The sequence below is a fragment of the Chlorocebus sabaeus genome, chromosome 26, assembly GCF_047675955.1.
Source record: "Chlorocebus sabaeus isolate Y175 chromosome 26, mChlSab1.0.hap1, whole genome shotgun sequence".
Classification (NCBI taxonomy): Eukaryota; Metazoa; Chordata; class Mammalia; order Primates; family Cercopithecidae; genus Chlorocebus; species Chlorocebus sabaeus.
The window spans coordinates 24,520,145-24,542,942 of record NC_132929.1 but is presented as its reverse complement, the minus strand read 5'-3'; the positions used below and the strand labels follow the sequence as shown (position 1 = coordinate 24,542,942).

General features: G+C 38.5%; 1 protein-coding gene across 1 annotated transcript in view; it reads left to right on the top strand.

Annotated features, from left to right (window-relative positions):
* SHC4 (SHC adaptor protein 4) overlaps positions 1-22,798 on the top strand; it is a 137,623-nt gene that overhangs the window by 86,366 nt on the left and 28,459 nt on the right. The window contains exons 5-8 of the mRNA XM_008016683.3: positions 4,196-4,249; positions 8,496-8,547; positions 18,967-19,090; positions 20,662-20,833. Coding sequence (XP_008014874.3) covers positions 4,196-4,249; positions 8,496-8,547; positions 18,967-19,090; positions 20,662-20,833 — 402 coding nt within the window. The remainder of the gene's footprint in view (positions 1-4,195; positions 4,250-8,495; positions 8,548-18,966; positions 19,091-20,661; positions 20,834-22,798) is intronic.

The following is a 22,798-nucleotide window of genomic DNA, read 5'->3' as shown; positions in this document are numbered from 1 at the left end:
TTTGTCACCTTATGATTCCAGTGTAATTTTGAAAGCAGCCACTTTATCTGCCAACTTGAACACAGTTGTTGTTCTTCCCTGAAGTGACAGATGAGTTCATTGAGCAGGTTGAATACGTCACACAAGTAAGCAAGTTTTGTGACCTATTCTGTGTTACTGAAATGTGCCGCCAATGATGACTGTTTTTCTAAAAAGAAATCTCTGCAGCAGCTCTCTTAACTTGAAAACTCTGGCCAGTGATCTACCTTTAGAAAGCCATCTCACTTCTGTGTATAAGAGAAGACATGTGTGCTCTGCATCCATCTCCTCACAGAGCTGTGCAAACAGATATGAGTTAAGGGCATGTATAATATGGTTGATAATTTTAATCACATACTGCAAAACGTTGTTAACTTCAGGTGACATTTTCCAAATAGCCATCATTTCTGTATGGATGACACGGTGCATAGACTCACATTCAGAAGCGACCTCTTTGACCTGATTAGTGAAACCAAAATGCCATCCAGTCATGGCAACTGCTTCACCCGTGCATATACCGACGCATATACCGATGCAAAATGACTGATTCCATTTTCCTGATATGTAATCATTCAAAGACTTGAATAGTTCTGCAGCTGTGGTGCTGGTTGGCAACAAAAGTGCATATAATGTATCCTCATTCACATCCTCCTGAAAAACATATCATACTCAAAAAAGCATTGTTGCTTTGTTGTCAGCATCAGTAGACTCATCAACCTGGATTGTGTACCACGGTGACTCATTAATCCTTTCTAACAATTGTACCTCATTATCGTCTGATATTTAATCAATTCATCTAGTTGTGGTGCTAGCCAAAAGAGGAACACATGCCACCTTTTGAACTGCAGCCTCTCCTAAAAGTTCATGACAAATATCCTTAGTAGCAGGCAGGATCAACTCTTCACCAATAGTAAAGGGCTTCTTAGTTTTAGCAATGTGGTTAGCCACTAAGAATGATGCTCTCAGTGCAGACACATTTGATGAAGTGGTAGCCTTCAATAATTGCTTCTATTCTTTATGTTCACATTGTTTTCTTTTGAAAAACTCCAAAGCCTTAGTATTAATGCAGGGTGCTTGGTCTCCATGTGACAAAGCAGTTTAGAAGACTTCATGGGTTTGTTACACAGCCACTTGCTACGTATTATACAAAGTGAGCTTGGAGAATGTGAATCACCTGTTGTAATGAACTGGTATTTTAAGTAGGACTCTTGGTATTTTCTTTTAAATGCAGCTTTCTTTTTGTTGGCAGCCTTTAACATTTTCTGCAGTCTCATCGTGGATCTTTCTCCCTTTTCAAAGAAGCTCTCCAGTGAAGTTTGTTTTTTACTCATTTTGGCTAGGGTTAGCTTATGGGCTTACCAAAACTGTGACTGAGAAAGTGCACGGTGCAGGAAAGAGACATGGATGGAAGTGGTAAATAAGATAATGGGCGGGCCAGGCACAAACTAAAATCGTCAGATTCTGACTTAAAGCCTGCCATCAGCTGCAGCTGTACAAACTGAAGTACATCAACTCACTTGCCACTATGTAGCCTGCCACCAGATGCAGCTTAAGTGTCACGTGCTACTTAGTGATAGGGTTTTGATATGAGTCTGCAAGTAATTGATTTATTATGGTCTCTGTGCAGTCAAACCTCTCTGCTATTGTTAATCTGTATTTGCAGCCACTCCCCAGCGCTAGCATCATCACCTCAGCTCTACCTCAGATCATCAAGCATTAGATTCTCATAAGGAGCATGCAATGTAGATCCCTCATATGCGTAGTTCACAAAAGGGTTCATTCTCCTATGAGAATCTGACGTCACCGTTGATCTGACAGGAGGCAGAACTCAGACAGTAATGTGAGCAACAGGAAACAGCAGTAAATACACATGAAGCTTCTGTCGCTCGCCCACTGCCCACCTCCTGCTGTGCAGCCCGGTTCCTAACAGGCCACGGACTGGTACTGGTCTGTGGCCAGGGGAGTTGGGAGCCTCTGCTCTAGTTCTCCTCACCATGGACACATAATTTCTGGCTGACTGCTGCTTGGTGTCACATTTATCATAGACTAAAAGTTCTTAAATACATAAGTCTATTTTTAGACTTTGAATTCTTTTGAAATTTCTACACTTTTCTATCTTGCTGTTTGATCAGGAATATTTTGTCTTTGTTCTTTAAAAAATTGCCCTAACTCTTCTTGCTCATTTATTCTTTCATATGAATTTAGGGGCATCTTGAATATGATATTATAATATTTCTTATCTGATAAAGGAATTCTTATGCATTTGTTCTTTTAAAATTTGCTTTAGCTCTCTTGCACATTTATTCTTCCATGTGAATTTTAGAAGCATTTTTATTGGAATTGCATGGAATTTATAAATTAATCTGGGGTAGGATTGACACCTTTGCCATACCATTTTCTCATCCGTAAAAGTGATATGTATCTTTCTATTTGTTCAGGTCTTATTTATACTCTTCAATGAAGTTTTCCAAAAAGCATTACATGATTCTTATTAGTTTTATACTAAAGTACTCTTACAAAGTGTACCTTTCTCCCCCAAATACAGTGTCTAATTGGCTTTTTTTTTTTTGAGACAGAGTCTCACTCTGTTGCCCAGGCTGGAGTGCTGTGGTGCGATCTCGGCTCACTGCAAGCTCCACCTCCCAGGTTCACGCCATTCTCCTGCTTCAGCCTCCCAAGTAGCTGGGACTACAGGTGCCCACCACCATGCCCGGCTAATTTTTTGTATTTTTAGTAGAGACGAGGTTTCACCATGTTAGCCAGGATGGTCTCGATCTCCTGACCTCGTGAACTGCCCGCCTCGGCCTCCCAAAGTGCTGGGATTACAGGCGTGAGCCACCGTGCCCAGCCGACTATTGTTGATATATGGGAATGACACCGATCTTTGTATATTTACTTTGTTTTTACTGAAATATAAATGTAGAGAAGTACACAGATAATAAGTCCATAATAATTATCACAAAATGAACAGTTGTATAACCAATACTCAGATCAAGAAACTCCAGCATCCCAGAAAACCATGTGCCCTTTCTTCCTGTGCTCCAGAAATAACCACTATTCTGATTTCAAATACCATAATTTTGCCTAGTTTTGAACTTCATGTAAATTAAGCCATGCAGTGTATATTCTTTGTATTAGGCTTCTTTTGCTCAACAAACATGTTGTTGCTATATAGTATGCCACCATTTGAATATTACAATAGTCATCATTGGGATTGTTTCCAATTTAGGGCTGTTATGAACAGGGCAGTTATTACCTTCTTTGAGAATATTTTTTGTTGCACATATTTTACACAATTGTGTTGGATATACATCTAGGAATAGAATTGCTTGGTCATCTTATATAATCAGCTTTGGTAGATTCTGTCACACAATTCTGAAAACAGGATTAGTCAATAGGTGCATAGTTGGTGTTTTAATGAACCTTCAAAATAGCATGACAAATATGGCTCTGCAAATGGTCATTACACTGTGGTTTCCAAACAAGCAATCCTAGACTCTCAAATAAAAGACAATCTTCTTAGCTAATTAATGCACTTTACTTGGCGATTCTTACTCATATTAGAAGTCTTAATGTTAGTGCCTTACTCAGGATACATTTAGTAGTGAATGACTGAAATCAAATTCAAACTAACTTTTGCAAAAATAAACAAAAATATAAAGGGAGAGGGTGAAATATATTGGTTAAAGTGATGAAACAAATGTTACCAGCAGACTTTTTTCCTATTTTTAGTTCTCAGTTCTGATTTTCATCAGAAGAAAAACTTCATATTCCAGCAGACTTTTCTCACATGGCAGCATAATATATGGCCCCCAGAAGCTTTGGGCTTACGTAGTTTTTAATGGCAGAGAGAGATGCTTTCTCTCCTATTATTCATTTCAATTCTTCTCAAAAGACATTGATTGGCTCTGCTGTATCCAGAGAGACGGTATTTTCTGATTGGCTAGCCCTAGATAATGTTCCACCTGGGTGGGCAAGGGCAGTGAGATGGGCATCACAAAATCACCAGAATCTCACGGTTTAAATGAGATTATTATAGAGCGTAGGTGGGGTGGTTTCCCAAGGGATGCTGATCAGGTAAAACCAAAACAAACAAATGTATGTCTATTACTGTTACACTGTATATAACTAGAAATAATGATGACTTCATATTAGCATACGTGTTTATGTTTTTCAGATTATTGCAAATCATCATATGCAGTCTATTTCATTTGCCTCTGGAGGGGATCCTGTAAGTATGGATTCACAAAAGTTCTTTTTATGAGTTAAAATAACTTCTTGATGTTTGGGGCTGGATGATAAAAAAAAATAAAATAACTTTTACATAAACCGTATTAACCACTACATGTCTTTTCCTAACATACTATTACAGTCTGTGAATAGCTACATGTGACGGATAATGAAAAATTTACCTTGGGCAAAATATTTCCTATCATTAAATTTTAAAATATTTGGATTAGTAGATGAAACTAGTAGTGCTCCATTATGTTATTAGCCATGGAGTTATCATCTAACAAGCTTCCTGTTGATAATGTCTAGGTCATGAAAAGCAAGTGTGTCACACATGTGTTGTTCAATCCTTCCTTAGAATTTCTTCTCAACACAGAGTTTCTGGCACACTTTACTAATCAAATGCACTTGGTATATCAACCAAGTCAACTAAGTCTAATCTGGAATGAGCAACCAGGTTTGCAGGAGCTCATGGAGGAAATGCTGAGCTGGGGAGAGAGAACTTGTAGTTCTTCTCTACTAAGAAGAGGTTGTGTGGTACTCATTTCCTGGAAATTGTACAGGATTTCTCCAAGCCTGCTTTGCAGAATAGTGTCATTCCTTGACTCCCTACTGCACCATTTCTGGACCAGAGCAAAAGGAGAGGGACTTTGAAGCTAGGGAGCCTGCAACTGAGCAAGAAGCAAATCTGTTTAAACTGAGGGAGTAGAAGAATACTTTTGCCACTCTGTGACATTATTGGTCTTTTTATTGTACTCTTTCCTCTTCTAACCTTCCATATGTTTTGATGACAGGTTAGAAGAGGACAGAGTATGACTTTCATAATGGTTAAACATCAGTAATGTCAAGAAAACAGGGGGAACATACACAGACCTTTTTTTTTAGAATGTATTACCTTCTTTTCTGCAAAGCATTTCTTTTAAAAAAGATTATATCCTTCAGGAACGAACCAATAAAATTCAGTTTAGCAATTGATTGTTTTCTATCCACCACATTTAGTTTTCACTTCTAATTGAGGAATAAAATGTAGAGCCATCAATGATAGGATGATAACCTAGAAACACAAGAAAATATGAGGATGCTAAAAACTAAATCTGGCAGCTGATATCATGGTAGTTTTAATTTGTTTTACACTTTTTGCTAAATATTCAATGGGGGAGAAATAATTGTATATCGGAAAAGGAAGTTCTGAAGTTACTCTGTAATCATTGCTTCATTTACTGGCATCTAAAGTATTTAAGCAGGTTCTTCCACTTGGGTGTTCGTGTAACTTACCTGGGTATAAAATATGTAGCTAAATGCTATTTAAATTAGCCAATTCTTAAAAACACTTCAATAATTACTTGTCTTCACATTGGCTACCAATGACCCAAAGTATTTAAGCATGTCAAACCAAGACATGCTTTTTTTTTTTTTTTTTTTTTTTTTTGAGACGTAATCTCACTCTTGTCACTCAGGCTGGAGTGCAGTGGCATGATCTTGGCTCACGAAGCACATGGAAGAAAAGTAGCCTTCATAGGATTTCAAACCCTTGTTTTCTAATTAATGGTTATTCAGTTTCCCCTTTAGGCATTACTACTTCCTCATCTTTTACCCTGGGGTGTAGTTATTTTCAAATAACTATTATATATTAGTTCTATGATGCTGCCATTTTAAAAAGTAAACCAAATATTAAGAGTTCTACCTTTTCCCCAAGAAATGCCACAGATGCCTAATTGTGAATTCCCATTAGCAAATAAGGGACATACAAGGTGTCAGGTGCTTAGCAGCTGCTATTTGAACCCAAGAGCCTATCAGGACTCTTTTCCATCCAGCCTTGTAATCTGGCCTCATTAGCAGCACCAAGGATGGTGGCTGGCAGAGAGGGTCAACTGAATCGGGCTAAAAAATACCAGCACTTTCTCGTCTTCCTAGCTCAGTCATCCATGAAGGAATTCAAATACTTTTCTTAAGAGATTTAAAGTAGTGTTTATACGTGTAGTATGAAAAATAATTATTGGTGTTTGCCCTAAATTTCTCCAGGGTTGTCATCATGTTAGATTGGTGTGCAAACACTCATTTACTCAAGGCATGCCCTGAATGATTTCTATTATTGTTCTCCAGAATCTTAAATCTTTTCATACTCTCTTCATGTGCCTTTAGTTCTTTAAATTGACCAAAGCACCGTTCCTATCAGAAACAAACAGTAAATAATTTGTGGCCACTATGGGGAAAGTTTGTACCTGCTGCATTGAGAGCACCTCTGTGCTCTCTGAAGCTGGTGAGAAAGCCTGTTGATTCAAATTTAAAATAGAAATCTGGCGGCAGTGCCATGGCTTAGTTGGTTAAAGCACCTGTCTAGTAAAATAGAAGTCTGGAGCCACCCTAAGCACTGGCATTAGAAATCATCTCTATGAAGTTTTACCATCAGGTCAGGGAGGCGGTGTGATGTACTGCCAGGCTTTGGAGTCAAGTAGACTTGACTTATTTAAATTCCCTAAACTCCAGAGTCCTCATATGTAAAAGGAGGATAATCCCTATTGCCTAACAGTGTTGTGGGAATTAAGTGAAATGATGCATGGTTAGTGTTAGCACAGTGCCTGGCACACAGTCACAAGAAGTAACTACTACCACTATTGCTAACACATGCCCATATTTGTTTTAGGATACTAACTGAGATAGTTTACAGCTTTAGGGCGAACTACATACAAGGGTAGGAAGTTGACTTAAAAGTCCCTGTGGTCCAACATAGTAATCTTTCTCCAAGATTTCCTCCAAAATTTCAAAAATAATGAATAGTCTTCTCATCTCCTGGCCTTTGCTCACCCTCATTTTTACTCTCTTTGCAAAAACAGTTAACTTGTTTTCCATCCGTCAGCCCTGAAAACTGTTGTTGGTAATGTCTCTATGGCTATATATACTTTTTCCACTTAAAAAATGCATTGTGAATATGTCAAAAATTAAATACGTTTAAACATATTTTCCCCTGCTATTTGTGCTTTACTTTTAGCATTCTGTAAATTCTCCCAAATGTTTACAGCTATAGAATTTTAGAACTATACCAGTGTTGGAGGCTGTTTTGAAGATGAGGAAACTGAGGTCTGGAGAGGTCTCACAGCCTTTTTCCCATAATTGGACCTACCAGACAGCATGACTGGCATCAGACCACCTTGTCACTTGAATAAGAGTGGCAAAGTCCCCAGCAATTGTGCTTTTCCTTCTAAATTCATGTAAAACAAAGCCCATAGATATGGCGTTATTTATTTAGCGGATATTTAAAACCTTTTTTCTTTTTGCATAAGAGAAATTTACTTAGGTATGTGTTATTATTTTTTTAAATTGCCCAAGACGAGTTATGCCGACCCTGAGATCCGCTTCCTGTGTGATTCATTGTGGGTTATTAAGTGATTGTCCTTGAGGGTATTACAAGCATGGGCTTTTATTTCCTGCCAGTTGATTGCATCTTCCCTCTAGAGAGTCATACTTCTGATCTGCAAATGGCATTGTGTGTATTTTTTTTCCCGAGAACTTAGATAACCAAAAGCATCTTTAATTATTAAAACCTTATCATTCATCAGCTTATTGTTTTCAATAAAAACTGGGATTACTAAGTGGCATTTTGTTTGTTTGTTTTTACAAAGTGAGCAGTGCATCTCTTTTTGAACTTCTTAAGGTTTTCAGGAGTTCTCTTTTTTTAAAAAATGATTTTTCTTTTCTGTATATTGATCAAATAAATTCATTGTATTTTCACTTTATCATCCCTTAAGTTAACTTGCACTGCATACAAGCAAGCTAACAACCACAAAATCCAGCATATCTCTTTAGTCAACTTACTTTCTGATATATGTGGTATATGTTTGGACAACAGGAAATCATGATGCCCTATCTTAGTTTATGTCACCTTTGTGATTGCATAATCCCTGATACTTCAACTTTCAATCTAGGGTAGCATCATAGTCCCTAGCCATTTTTAAAGAATATGTCCTAACATATTCCCTATCTGCTTTCTATTTTATTCTTAATGACAGTCTGCCTCTAAATTTTTAATTTTCTGATTCTTTCCCCAATGGACAGAGAACATGGACTCCATAATTGTTAAACTATATAGTGTATATTTGTTTATGTTCCCTTTTACAATGCTTTTCTTGTCTCTTTAAATAAAAACATTTGTATTTAAGTCCTTGCCTCAGTATCATGTCCGAAATATATGTTTCTTTCAACAGTGCAGTTCATCCATTTTAAATACAGTCATTTTCCCTTTTTTATAGGATACTACAGACTATGTTGCCTACGTAGCGAAAGATCCAGTTAATCAACGAGGTATGGAAAGCAACTTACAGATTTTTTAAAGAGCTGGTATATACCAACTCTAAAAAGTAACCAACAATTATTTTCAATGTACAGAGTGATGAGTATCACCAGGGTGCTATGTTGGATTCTAGAAATATTATGCAAATTTGAGTTGGAAATAAATCACCCTGTTAGCACAGCAAAGTAGAAAAACTATATAGATGAAATTTAAATCATGTTAAAGATCCACAAACCAAAGGCTTAGCTGTTTGTGTACTCAAAAGAGAAGCTATTATGGTTATGATAGATGGGGCTGGCTGTCACATCCCCATTGAACAAATGAATTACACATAAGACCAAAGCCGGTGAGGAGTGAGGTTATTGACCTGCATTGGCTTTGGGTGTGTGTGTGTGGGGGTGTGTGTGTGTGTGTCTGTGTCTGTGCCTGTGTACTTGCTGTTCAAGAGCCTGTAGTATCTCTTTGAATGCTTGACTTCACCATTTGGATTTCTGCTTAAATGCCTCTTCTTCAGAGACCTTCTTTGATAGCACCTCCTGTCTCTAGTAGCATATCCTACCTTGCTTCATCACAATACTTATTTCTCTTTTCATTAACACTCCACATTTCTATTATAGGTTAGTGCAAAAGTAATCACAGTTTGCCATTACTTTTAATATTTTATTTACTCACATATTGCACTTGTTTGTATGTTTAATGTGTCCTTTTTCCTAGGCTAAAATCTTTGTGAGGGCAGGAACCTGTTTCTCTTACTCGCTGTTGTTCCCTAGCACTCATCACGATGCCTAGCATATAGGTGATACTCAAAAACTATTTTATCGAATGACTGAGTGAATGGAAGAGTGATTTGATGGGAATTCTAGTTTCAGGATTTAGCAAGGTCACATGGTGAGTATTGCTTCTCATCCCTAAGGCTGGGACATTCAGACTCCTCTTAGGTAGAAGTGTTAAGTTGGTTCTCCTCCTTAACTAGAACGTATTAGTTAGGCCACATCCTCTGCTGTCCCAGGGCTGGAGTTTGCCCCCAAACATTTATTAAGTGGACATGGAGTAGGACTTGAAAATTTAGAGAGCTATGAGACACCGAGGTGGAAATGCACATGGCATGCCGGGGAGTAAATAAATAGAACACCCTGGACCTCACAATGTAAAAGTCTAAAAGGCATCTGTAGGACAGATACAAGAGAGCTAATAAGTAGGGACTTAATCCCATGGACAGATGGGTGGAGAGTACTGTTTACAAAGTAGAGTTTAGACAGATTGGTTTGGCAGCAGGATGTAGTAGATGGATTTGGGGAGAAACTTAAGGCAGGGATATCCATTTGGAAGCTATTGTGATTGTCAGAAATGAAATTATGAAGCCCAGCTGCTGGCACAGAGCCTGGCACGCAGTAGATCCTCAGCAAATGTTTGCCAAAAGAATGTGGCAGCAAAAAGATGAAAAGGAAGGAACGGAGGATAAACACTGTAAAATACTCCACTAAAACTGACCCACTCTAAACTAAATAAGAAGAATGAATCATGGTCAAAGAGTGAGCAGGAGAGACAGGAACTAGTGAATGGGACGGTGGGGATGTAGGAGCAGGGCGCAACAAAGGATGCCAGAAAAGGGCAACTTCTTCTAATCCTTGCCTGAACTTCCCTAAATAATAACTGCTTGCTATTTCTGGGAAGGCCTCTGAACAACAACACTTTTTGTCTTAACATGGAAATGACAGGGTGAAAGGAAGAAAAAAGTGCATCGGGAAATCTAGATGTTTAGTAACTTTGCCATCAGTCATGGAATATCTCTGGGCATGTCATTGCTCTTAAGTAAATGATGGTGAAGAGTTCAAAGATTAATGTTGTTGCTAAGGGTAATGGCCAAGAAGGATCCACATGCTTGCAAAGCTCTCCCTTTGCTTAAGTGAAACAAGAGAGGCAGCGAAAATTATGATGCAGCATATTCACTTTGAAAGCTCCTGTTCTGGTGCCTGAGTCATTTGTTAGAGCGAGCTGCTTGAAGAGGACCCCTGGGGATCCTGGCATGGGGATTTTGAGAAGGCATTCATGAGAACTGTTGAGCGAGGTCCTGGCTGGGAGGTGAAGGATAGAAGTGGTCCAAATCAAGGTTTCAGTTTTTTCTTTCTTTAGCCATCAGCCTGTGTATAGGAAATAAGATTGATGCTGGAGTCAAAAAGACTGGGTTGTAATCATAATTATTTCATCATCTCACTGTATGACGTTAGGCAGATTGTTTCACAACCTCAAACCTGGATTTCCTTATCTTTTAAGTGGGAATAATAACATCTACATAACATGTGGAAAGCATAGTTTTCTTTCCTCCCTCATTACATCTTTCTTTCCTGTAGGAAAATGGGTGTGTCCAAGAAGATAACTTAGAAACAGGGTAGCTTTCTTGGTTTTAAAAGTTAATATGTCTCTATCACTTATTCCTCCTTTTCTGGTCTCCTCGTCCTCTCTCATATAGCTTGGCTATAAAAATCTCTGTGAGAAGACACTGTGTTCTCAACATACCTCCTGCTTGCACACACTCCTGTAGTACTAAATCTTTTCCCCCAACGTGAGCCCTTGAACTAACAGTACCTGCAAAGAGGTGATGACACAGCTTTTCAATACACAAATAATTATTAATGATTATGGAAGGAAAATCCCACCATGGTATATCATTTAGTAGGAGGGAGAAACATAACCCATAAGATTTGCATAGAGAAAGAGATATGCCTAGAGAACAGTGCCTGAAACATAGCAGATGCTTGGGATTTGTGGAGTTAAGTGAAAAAAGACACAGGTGAAAGAGCAGTGTAATGAGAGCTTACAGCCAAGTGTTTGCAGGGTGCGTGAATGTGTGTGTAAAGGCGGGGTTGCAGAGAAAGGAAAGAGTGGAAGTAGGGGTCCCACAGCTGAAAAGTTAGACCAGAGACAGATTGTGGGGGGCTTTGAATACTGGCCAGGAGGTCACTGGAGCCATCAAATATTTTGAGCTTTAAAAAAATTATTATGAGTTCTGCTATTCTGAAATTACTAAATGATCATTTTTCTGGCAGTTGTGTCTTTAAAAGTGGTATTGGAGGCCAGGCACGGTGGCTCACGCCTGTAATCCCAGCACTTTGGGAGGCCGAGGCAGGCGGATCACGAGGTCAGGAGATTGACACCATCCTGGCTAATACGGTGAAATCCCGTCTCTACTAAAAAAAAAAAAACCCAAAAAATTAGCCAGGCGAGGTGGCGGGCGCTTGTAGTCCCAGCTACTCAGGAGGCTGAGGCAGGAGAATGGTGGGAACCCAAGAGGCGGAGCTTGCAATGAGCTGAGATCCGGCCACTGCACTCCAGCCTGGGCAACAGAGAGTGAGACTCCAAGACTCCGTCTCAAAAACAAAACGAAACAAAAATGGTATTGGAAAGCAGCAAAGCCATCTGGAATTACAGAGTTCAGTTTAGAGGACATCTCATTAGTCCCGGGCAGCGTGTAATGTTCTAAATGGCACTGGAGGAGGAAGGAACAGTTTGGATTCAATTTGTGAACTAATAGTACTTGATGACTATTTAGATATTTAGATTGATGAAGAAATAGGAATCAGATGTTCCCGAGGATTTAATGAGATATCGTATGCAATGCAGATGTCTCAATACCTGGCTTATAGCACCTAAGCAATAAATGGTAGCTATTATTACTATTCTGTGTGATATGGAGTGGTGTTGCCACTAAAGAAACAGGGATTCTTATAAATAGAAAAAACAAACAAATAATCTAGTAAAAAATTAGGCAAAGAAAAATGGCTACCATTTATTTCATGCTGACTATGTGCCAGGCATTTTCATTACTCCGTCTGCATTATCTCATTTTATCCTCACAGCAGCCCTAGGGGGTATGTAAACATATCATTCCTTTTTTTTATAGGAGAAAACACTGGAGGTGAGAAAAATAAGGCAGTTTTCCTAAGTTTACCCAGCCAGTAAGTGGATGGACAGATTCCATGTCCTGAGCACAAAAAAGAACATGACAAGGCACCAAGAAACATTTGAAAAATAAAAAAGTTTAGCCTCACTAGCAATCAAAGACGCACAAGTTATAATTAGACACCATATTTCATCTCCAAATTTCAAACATTGAAAAAAGATAAGATGTGGTTTAGAGTAGTAGTTATTCTTGAACACTGCTGATAAAGAGTTTAGATTCAAACATTTTAAAGAGCAATTTGATGATTTGCATCAAAAGTCTTAAAAATGTAAATGCCTTTGAACCAGTAGTTTTACTTCTGAGGAAATAATTAGGATATGTACAAAGATTAAGCAATATAGATCATTTTTGTATATTATTTATATCATAAGACAAAATTAATTTAGTGTTCATGAGTAGCAAATTAAATGAATTCATAGAATGTACCATGATGCAGCAATTAAAGCTAGTAGTAGAAAAATAAGTAATTATATAGGAAAAATATTCACAATGCTGTTAATGCAAAAAACATATTATGAAGATTGTGTGTAGTATAATCCCAGGTGACTTTTCTGGGTAGATACACATTATAAAAAGATGAGAAAGACATATTCCAAAATGTTCCTAGTGGTTATTGAGATAACCACTGGATAGTGAAATTTTCTATAAGTTTTATTTCTTCTTGGTGCCTTTTTGTTTTCTAAAACTCTTACAGTGAATATTTATTACATTTATAAAAAGAAAAAAATCCTAAACCCTTGAATAAATGTTTTAAAATAGTGAAATCAGAAAGATGATGTTATAAAATTAACTAGCAAGCTTGGTTCATCCAGGATAAAATGGCAGACAAGAGAAGCCCAGAGAGTAGGTCCAGGGCTAGGGGTGGGGCTGGGATTGGGGCTGGCAGGGAGGGGAGGGAGGCAGGCCAGGCCAGCAGGTTCAGAAAAAAACTACAACTTCTTAGCAGAACCCAGAGAGAAGAGGGCTAAGGATGTCAGGGAGTGGGAAAAGTCACAGGAGACAGCGACTTGCCTAAGGAGTAGTCAGGGGAGGGGAGGAAATCAAGAAATGAGTATTACCTAACAAAGGTGAAGAGCGTTTCTTCTGAAGGAGACATCTCAGATGGTCACACACTGGAAAGGAGTTAAGGGGCATGACGGTGGGAAGATGCTATTCCGCCCAGCAATTAACAGGCCACTGGTCACTCTGGAAAGCTCAATTTCTGTGGACCTATAAAGGCAGGAGCCAGATTGCAGGTATGAGGAGAGTATGGTTGACATTAAGTGGAGATGAGCAGAGGAGACTGGGCTTCATGCTGACAATCCTGAAGCTTCCCACTCTTCCGTTTGCTTGATTCACTTTTAGCATTAGTGCATTTAAATCAGGGCAGTTTCCACTTTTGCCATCTTGGCTAGGACCTTTTAGTGAACTCTTCATTTTATCAAAGGCCTTTTCTGTAGAAAAGGTAAGTTCCAGTAAGAATGTTTTGAGTTTACTTAGTGATTAATACACTCTGCTTCTGTAATTGCTGTAAATGAGGAAATCCACATTGTCTTACTCCAAATGTGTGGCAGTCCAGGAATGTTTTAATATTTTCTCTGAATATAGTCTGTGAAGGGGACTGGACTGCCTGGACTACCTGAATATAGGAAGGCCATGCTTCTGGGTCTCTGAAGAAAGTTTAAAAAAAAAAAAAAAAAAAACCCCAAACCAGTAAAACCAACTTAAATTAATCCACTTATTTTTATTTATGTTTATAGTTATAAAGTATGCGTACGACTGTCCTGGTGGTATTAATTCGCTATCAACTGAATACTGGCTTGCCTCTTTGAGGTTGTTTCTTCCTGAAGTATGGAGGATTCCCTGCTTTGATCCCATAGCACCATCTGGTGGTTGACCTGAAAAGCTGAACTTTTGAATTTCTAGTTTTCTAAGTATAAAAAGGAAAAGACAGAAACAAAACCAAAAAACTGTTTATTAAAAACAAATATAGCCAGGCGTGGTGGCTCACGCCTGTAATCCCAGTACTTTGAGAGGCCGAGGCGGGCGGATCACGAGGTTAAGAGATCGAGACCATCCTGGCTAACATGGTCTGTACTAAAAATACAAAAAATTAGCCAGGCGTGGTGGCGCGTGCCTGTAGTCCCAGTTACTTGGGAGGCTGAGGCAGGAGAATGGCGTGAACCCGGGAGACGGAGCTTGCAGTGAGGCGAGATCGCGCCACTGCATTCCAGCTTGGGCAACAAAGCGAGACTCCGTCTCACACACACACACACACACACACACATATACACACAAACAAACAAACAAACAAAAATATATATATAAAAAACTAGTAAAGAAGGGTCTGTTATTCTTTAAGAATAGTTGTAATCCTCTTGTTTGTGACTACCTAATCCTCTTGTTTATGACTACCTAATTCGACTACCTAATTCTAAATAAAAAAGACAGACTAATATATATCTCAGGTTCTTTTGAATCTTAGTGTAGTACTTGATACCCAGGGCTGGGAGTGTGAGCCCATCCTGCTACAGGTGGGATGAAAAAATCCAGACTTTCATCTGGTTCCCAACATGGAAAGCCAAGCTCAGGCCATGGTAACAAAGTTACCACATCGCTGAAAAGGCACCCTCTTTTTTTGTGACTTGGCTCTTTTTATATATAGACACACACATATATATATATATATATATATATATATATATATCTTCTTTCCTTTTAGCTGAAAATTGGGCAATTCTTGGCCAAGCTTTTGGAATTGGTTCTAATCCTGGGAAATGGGCATATTTATATGTGATTCAAAGCCCACCTCTATCCTGTCCCATGACCAATCTAAAAAAACCCATTTCCATAGAGCAACATAGCATGTCTATGAGTGGCAACAATGGAACTGTGAAAGTACGTGTGCTCCCTGGAGGTGGTGAGACTGGGCAGAACATCGGCATGGGGTCAGTCTGTTTGTGTGCTGTTGCTTCTTGCCTGGAGACAGACAGACACCACTGTTTGTTCTTTTATTTTTGTCCAGTCTTCTCGAGCTGGGTGTGGTGGGGCATGCCTGTAGTCTCAGCTACTTGGGAGGCTGAAGCAGGAGGATCACTTGAGCCCAGGAGTTCAAGTCCAGTCTGAGCAACATAGTGAGACACCTGTCTCTATAATAAATAAAGTAATATGGTAGTAATAGGCTAATCTAAAGAAAAGCAGAAAATTATGTTGATAGCGTCAGCCTATGAATAGGACCCAAACCTTAAAGCGTCAGAATCAGAAAAGTTGAGATAAGTAAAAGATTCTAGAGGTACACCAGAAGCGGTAGAGGTTGGTTGATGTGTTTGAATCATTCATTCATTTCTGTGTACCCACATGCCGCCCTGTTCCTCAGAGAGTTTGGGCTTCTGTGACAGAGGAAGAATAGGATTTCTGTAAAACAAAAAGGGACTTCAAAGATGACTCAGGGTGTTGTCTTGGCAGACAAGAACCTTGCCATAAAGTGACTTGTTCAAGGTCACATAAATAGTGGCATAATTGGAACTTGAACTCAGATCTGAATCTTTTCACAGAGTTCTTTTAAACATCCTATTCTCTCATCTCCCTCACTGGAAGTACAATTTAGCTTTTCATATTTATTTATTTATTCATTTATTTATACTTAAGTATCCTGCTTCTCTCATTATCTTCCTCATCTTTATCTCTCAACATCTCCTCAATCCTAAGAAAAAATAAAATTGCAAAAATTGTTGTTTCCATTTTGATATGACTTTTTATTTTGACTTTATTTTTATTTATTATTATTATTTTGAGATGGAGTTTCACTCTTGTCACCCAGACTGGAGTGCAATGGCACCATCTTGGCTCACTGCAACCTCTGCCTCCCAGGTTCAAGCGATTTTCCTGTCTCAGCCTCCCAAGTAACTGGGATTACAGGCACCTGCCACCATGCCCAGCCAATTTTTTTTTTTTTTTTTTTTTTTTGTATTTTTAGTAGAGATGGGGTTTCACCATGTTGGCCAGGCTAGTCTTGAACTCCTGACCTCAAGTGATCCACCTGCCTCAGCCTCCCAAAGTGCTGGAATTACAGTCGTGAGCCACTACACCTGGCCTTGACTTCATTTTTGATTGGACTGAGAATTTATGAGATTAAAAACAAAAGGATTACCTTTTCTTAAAAAAAAAAAAGTATTTGTTTGATTAGGTTGCTAGCATATTAGTGTTAGGAGATATTTTATCATTTAAGCCATATTTGATATTATGTAAGCTCGCTTTCTCTCTCTCTTTCTTTCTTTTTTAGAGACAGGGTCTTGCAATGTTGCCTAGACTGGGGTGCAGTGGCTGTTTACAGGTGTGATCACAGTACACTAGAGCCTGCAACCCCTGGGCTCAAGTGAACCTCTTTCCTCCCTCCTTTAAGCCTTCCAAGTATCTGGGACTAGTGAATTACCTTTTCTTATAATGTAACACAGCTTCTCTTGGCTCAACTGGAGGATACATCTCCAAGGGTACTTTTTGGGTCTCGGGATATGAGGCCTGACTAGCAAAAAGGAGACTATTTCCACGAATGACCAAAGAAATAATTTATATCACCTAGTGGCTATAAGAACATGTCCCACTGCAGGGACCCACTGCAGTTCTCACTTCAAACAACTCAAAGACAATTTCATACAGTGGAACTATTCATATGATTCAGAGAAGTCAGTATTTATTCATTCAACAACTATGTTTAGAACACTTTCTATCTGTTGGTCACTATGTAAAGCTACTGTGGAGAAAAATATAGGAACAATATAAAATGGCAGTCTAAAGATAGACCAAATATTTTCCTTTGGTGGGAAAGATATAAATTTATAGATATTCTTAACTGGGTTTCAAAACTGGAATTAGCTCCTAAGTCTATTTCAGGATCAAATTTGTATTTTAAAGGGGCAACTTTATAAGAATGAAGATTTGACACCTTAGCCTTGTTTGATTTAGTAATACCACCCCACCACCATCACACATACACACACACACACGTTTCAAAAGTGTTCAGACAACATTTTTAAGTAGAAGTCAAATTAGTTTTGGAATGAGAATATCTGAGATTCCTTGAGATGATTATTAACATAAGGCTAAGAAACACTGTTATAGGTTCTGTTATAACTTACTGTTATCAACTCTACAAATTCTATTAGGTATCAATGAATTGCCTTTTACTTCAAATAAATACGAATTTTTTCCAAGAAGATACAAAGCATAAAATCATGTTTCCAAGTTAGCATAGTTAAACCAGTCCATAAAGACAACTGTCTCTCCTCTCCTCAGATATCCCTTTTAGTAATGTGTTCCAGGTTTATTTTCAAAATGCTGAGACCCAAGATACTTTCCCTGGTATGTAGTCTGATTCTCCATGCACTCCTTTAAGCCCATTGCCTCTCCCCTGCTTTCCTATTCTCAGAGAATAGCTGACAATTTTTACAACAGTCTTGTGTATATTAAACTGTTTTTGGACTTTTCCTCATCTCTCAATTCTTCAGGTTATCCCAGTGTTCCTTTGTAAAACTTCATCGTGAGACTTGTTGCCTCTGTCTTTAAGCCATCCTTAGAACTCTTTCTAGGTCATCGTTAGGAAACTTCAGTCATTATATCTTCATATTGCAAGGCCATATTCTCACCAAGGCAGGAATGATGTTACATATGGTAGAGGGATTAACTTACAGTACCTAACCACAAGCTCCTCTTTTCAGTGGCAGCAGCAGATTTGCTTACCCATTTATGATAGTAGGATGCCTGCCAGCGCACCAACTTGTTCATTTGTGTGTGAAAACTAGTGCGTTCCTGGTGACTGTGTTTCAGAAAAAGTATCAAATATAAACTCTTATATCTTCTGGTAATGACACCTTCACCCAATGCTGATTTTGATGCTTATTGAAGATAGTTCTTTAGTGGAATTTCAAAGATAGGGATTGCTGTACTTTTCAGTGCTTTGTAGTAGCAATGACAGGGAAAAGGGGTGGCGGCAGGGGAGGGCGTTGGTATTCCAAAGCCCCTATCTTTACCAACAGCTCATTCCCCACTTTTGGAAGTGATTTGGAAAGTCATATTTTTTCAGCCTTCCAAAACATACCATGCAAAGAGGACAAAGATGAAACCTCAAACTTCGCCCTCTGTGTAGATTACTGCCCTAAGCATCGTTTACATTGAATTCAAGAGCTAGCAGTTAAACATTAGTCACATTATTAGTCAAATCAGTGTACTTTTGTGAAAATGTGGCCCCCAAATCCCTGCCTTGAGCCCCCAATTTGTAAGTGTTCGATATATTTTGATGTAAAATTTGAATGTTTCTTCTCTTTGATTCATGTGAAATGTGAAGTATTCTTTATACTGTTTCATGGCTGCAGAGAACTTGTAGCCCTGCTCCCTTTTATTCAATTATCAGTAAATGGTTTTGAAGTATTTTGGTTTTATGTAATCTTCTCTTTCTAAAAATTTATTATATTGTTTTTTGTATGTCCTCTTGCAGCCTGTCACATATTGGAATGCCACAATGGAATGGCCCAAGACGTCATAAATACCATAGGGCAGGCTTTTGAACTCCGGTTTAAACAGTACTTGAAAAATCCTTCTTTAGATACGTCTTGTGAAAGGTCAGCCAAGAGTTTTATAATTTGACTATATATATATGTGTGTGCAGTTTTCTGTATATATTTATTTGTGTGTGTATATAACATTCATGTGGCATTTTAAAATGAACTAATAAAATTAGTAATTTTTTTCTTACAAATAGACACAGTCTCAGTACAAAATAATATTTTCCTTCCATTCATATTTATCCAGTTATATCCTCTTGCTTTATAACAAGATCAAAAGAGTAGATCCCTTTTCACTAAAAGTAAGAAGAGATTATTTCTGTTATTCTAGCACTATAAAGAGCTTTGAATTAATTAATTGAAATCAAAATAATAAACATCAATAAACTTCTTAGATTTGATTCAACCCCAGATCCTTTGCATATCAGTTAAAAAAAAAAAAACAGCAAGAACAAAGAACAAAATAAGGATTAAATGTCTCTTGTAGGAATTCCTGTCAGTTGGTTTGCAACGTAAATAGATAGGCTCCAGCTAAACTGTGGTTGGAGTGGAACATGATGGGACCCAAGAATTTGGTTGTTCTAAGGCACAGAAAGTCTGCAATGAAAGCTGAACCCCTTCAGGCCTGTCAGACTCCACCGAGTGTGGAATGCAGGGATGCCTCTGGCTCACACAATTCATGCCGGAGAAACAAAACTCTTAGGTACTTTAAAATGCATTTTCCTCTGGTTTGTCACGTTGTGTATCAACAAATACTCAGTTTGGAGATCTCCTTTTATGATGTAGTCTAGGGTAGCAAAGGAGAGGGGGTTACCAGGAGGCTTTGATGCTGAATTTTTCCCAGGATAGCACTTCTGTCTTAGTGCTATCATTTTATTGGCACGTAATGAACCCAGCAAAACTGTGTGAGTTGTCAGTTGAATCAGTTCAATCCAAATAGACTTGATTTATTCTTTTTTTTTTTTTTTTTTGTAAGAAACTATCCCTGATTCCAATTTGGAAGAAAACTCTGTTTGTTTGTTTGTTTGTCTTGCCCTGTTTCAATTTTTAAAACAATTTCATGTTTATATAAATCTACCCACTCACCACATATGGTTCTAATATTTCTTTATTAATCCCATATACCCCTCCAGTTCTGTGCAGACAAGATAGCTGGCCATAGCTCTCTTATTATTTTTTTTCATCTTGGATTAATAAACCGGGACAGGCCCTGTACCCAAAGAACAATATTTAAATTTTATGTGGGCAAAACATTTCCAAAATGGAACAATCAAAGTGTGCTGGAGATACTCAAGAATACTTTGTATTTTTATAATCTTATGACAAAAATGTCTGACATTTAGGGAGTTCATATATTGTTATTATCATTGTTTTTATCACTGGAGGAGACACAGAAGCATCCCTTTGGCACTTTCTATTGGCTTACCCCATTTTGTCTACAGAAAGCTAAACAACTCAACCATCTGACTGCTTCCATCCAGATGTTTAACATCACTGAAGCACGGCTATAAACTGAAAACATGAATGCAAAGTTTTTCAGGATGATTTGCTTGGTTCTGATCCCCTTGCATCCCTTACAGTATTTGAATTTTCGCTCAGCCTTTTGAGGATTCTTTTTTCCTTCGCAGTGAGGAGGTGCATATTGATAGCCATGCCGAGGAGAGAGAAGATCATGAATATTACAATGAAATTCCAGGGAAGCAGCCACCAGCCGGTGGTGTTTCCGATATGCGGATCAAAGTTCAAGCCACGGAACAAATGGCTTACTGCCCCATACGGTGTGAAAAGTTGTGCTATTTGGTATGTAATGTTTTATTCTTATTGGACCCAGCAGTGCAATTCTGCCCTTATCACTAGAGCCTTTACTTTGAGGATTTCCAAATGCTAGTTTAGAGAAAGTCCTGTCTTCCTCAAATACAGAGCCGGAGAGTGAATAACTGTCAGAGGCTGCACTAGATCATTTTTACTCCTAATCCCCCAATTGTAGCCTCAGCAGATGATCTCATATCTCGCTTCACTGGAAGACTGAGGCGATCCAACATGTTATCCTCAGCTTCACCCCTCCACAGCTCTAAGTCTGCCCATGCTCTCCTTGCTTCTCTTCCTTAGCAACTATCTCCAAAGCTAATCTTTTCCCTGTGCTTCTCATCCAATCCTCTCCTGCCAACTCTGTGTCCTAGTTCTGTCCAGTAACTTCTGTCTCAGTCTTCGCTCTTTCTCTATTGGTTCCTTCTGCCTGCAAAAAACTTGGACTCCCTCAACCCAACCTAATAATGTTCCACCTCCTTGTCATCTTCCTTTCACCCACAGACTTCTAGAAAGCATCGTCCCTGTCTTTGTGTTAACATGTGTACTATACTGGAAGAGCTGAGCTCGGCTTGATAACTTGATGGAAGTTACTTTTACAATGGTCACCAGTGGTTTAATTGCTAAATCTATTCTTCAGTGTTCTGTGTCTGTTTTATAATGTTTGACCCCTCTTCTTTGTTGTTGTTTTTACTTTTATAATTTCAACTTTTATTTCAGTTTTAGTTTTTTTTCTTTCCACCTTTTATTTTAGGCTCCAGGGGTCCATGTGCAGGTTTGTTAACAAGGGTAAATTGTTTGTCTTGGGGGTTTGGCATATAGATAATTTTGTCACCCAGCATAATACCTGGTAGGTAGTTTTTAAATCCTCACCCTTCTCCCACCCTTCACCCTCACATAGGCCCCCGCGTGTCTATTGTTCCCTTCTTTGCGTCCATGGGTACTAAATTCAATCTTTATTTTAGATTCAGGGAGTATGTGTGCACATTTGTTACATCAGTATATCGCACGATGCTGAGGTTTGAGATACAAATGATCCCATCACCCAGGTAGTGAGCATAGTAACAGACAGCTTTTCAGCCTTTGCCTCCCTCTTTCCCTCCCCCTTTTAGTGGTCCCCAGTGTCAATTGTTGCCATCTTTATGTCCATTAGTACCCAATATTTAGCTCCTATTTATAAGTGAGAACATGTGGTATTTGGTTTTCTGTTCCTGTGTCAATTCACCTAGGATAATGGCCTCCAGCAGCATCCATGTTGTTGCAAAGGATATGACTTTATTCTTTTTTTGTGACTGGCTGCATAGTATTCCATGGTGTATATGTACCACATTTTCTTTATCCAGTCCACCATTGATGGGCACCTAGATTGATTCCATGTCTTTGCTATTGTGAATAGTGCTGCGATGAACATATGCATGCATATGTCTTTTTGATAGAACAATTTATTTTCCTTTGGGTGTATACCCAGTAGTTAGGATTGCTAGGTCAAATGGCAGTGCTGTTTTAAGTTCTTTGAGAACTCTCCAAACTGCTTTTCACAGTGACTGGACTAGTTTACATTCCTACCAACAGTGTATGAGCATTCCCCTTTCTCTGCAGCCTCGCCAGCATCTGTATTTTTGACTTTTTAATGATAGCCATTCTGACTGGTGTGAGATGGTATCTCATTGTGGTTTTGATTTGTGCTTTTCTGATGATTAGTGATGTTGAGCATCTTTTCCTATGTTTGTTGGCTGCTTGTATGTATTCTTTAGAGAAATGTCTGTTCATGAAATTTGCCCACTTTTTAGTGGGGTTGTTTTATGCTTGTTGAATTAAGTTTCTTATAGATTGTACATATTAGACCTATTTGGATGCACAGTGTTTGTGAATATTTTCTTTATTCTGTAGATTGTCTGTTTACTCTGTTGATAGTTTCTTTTGCTGTGCTTAGAAGCTCTTTAGTTAGGTCCCACTTGT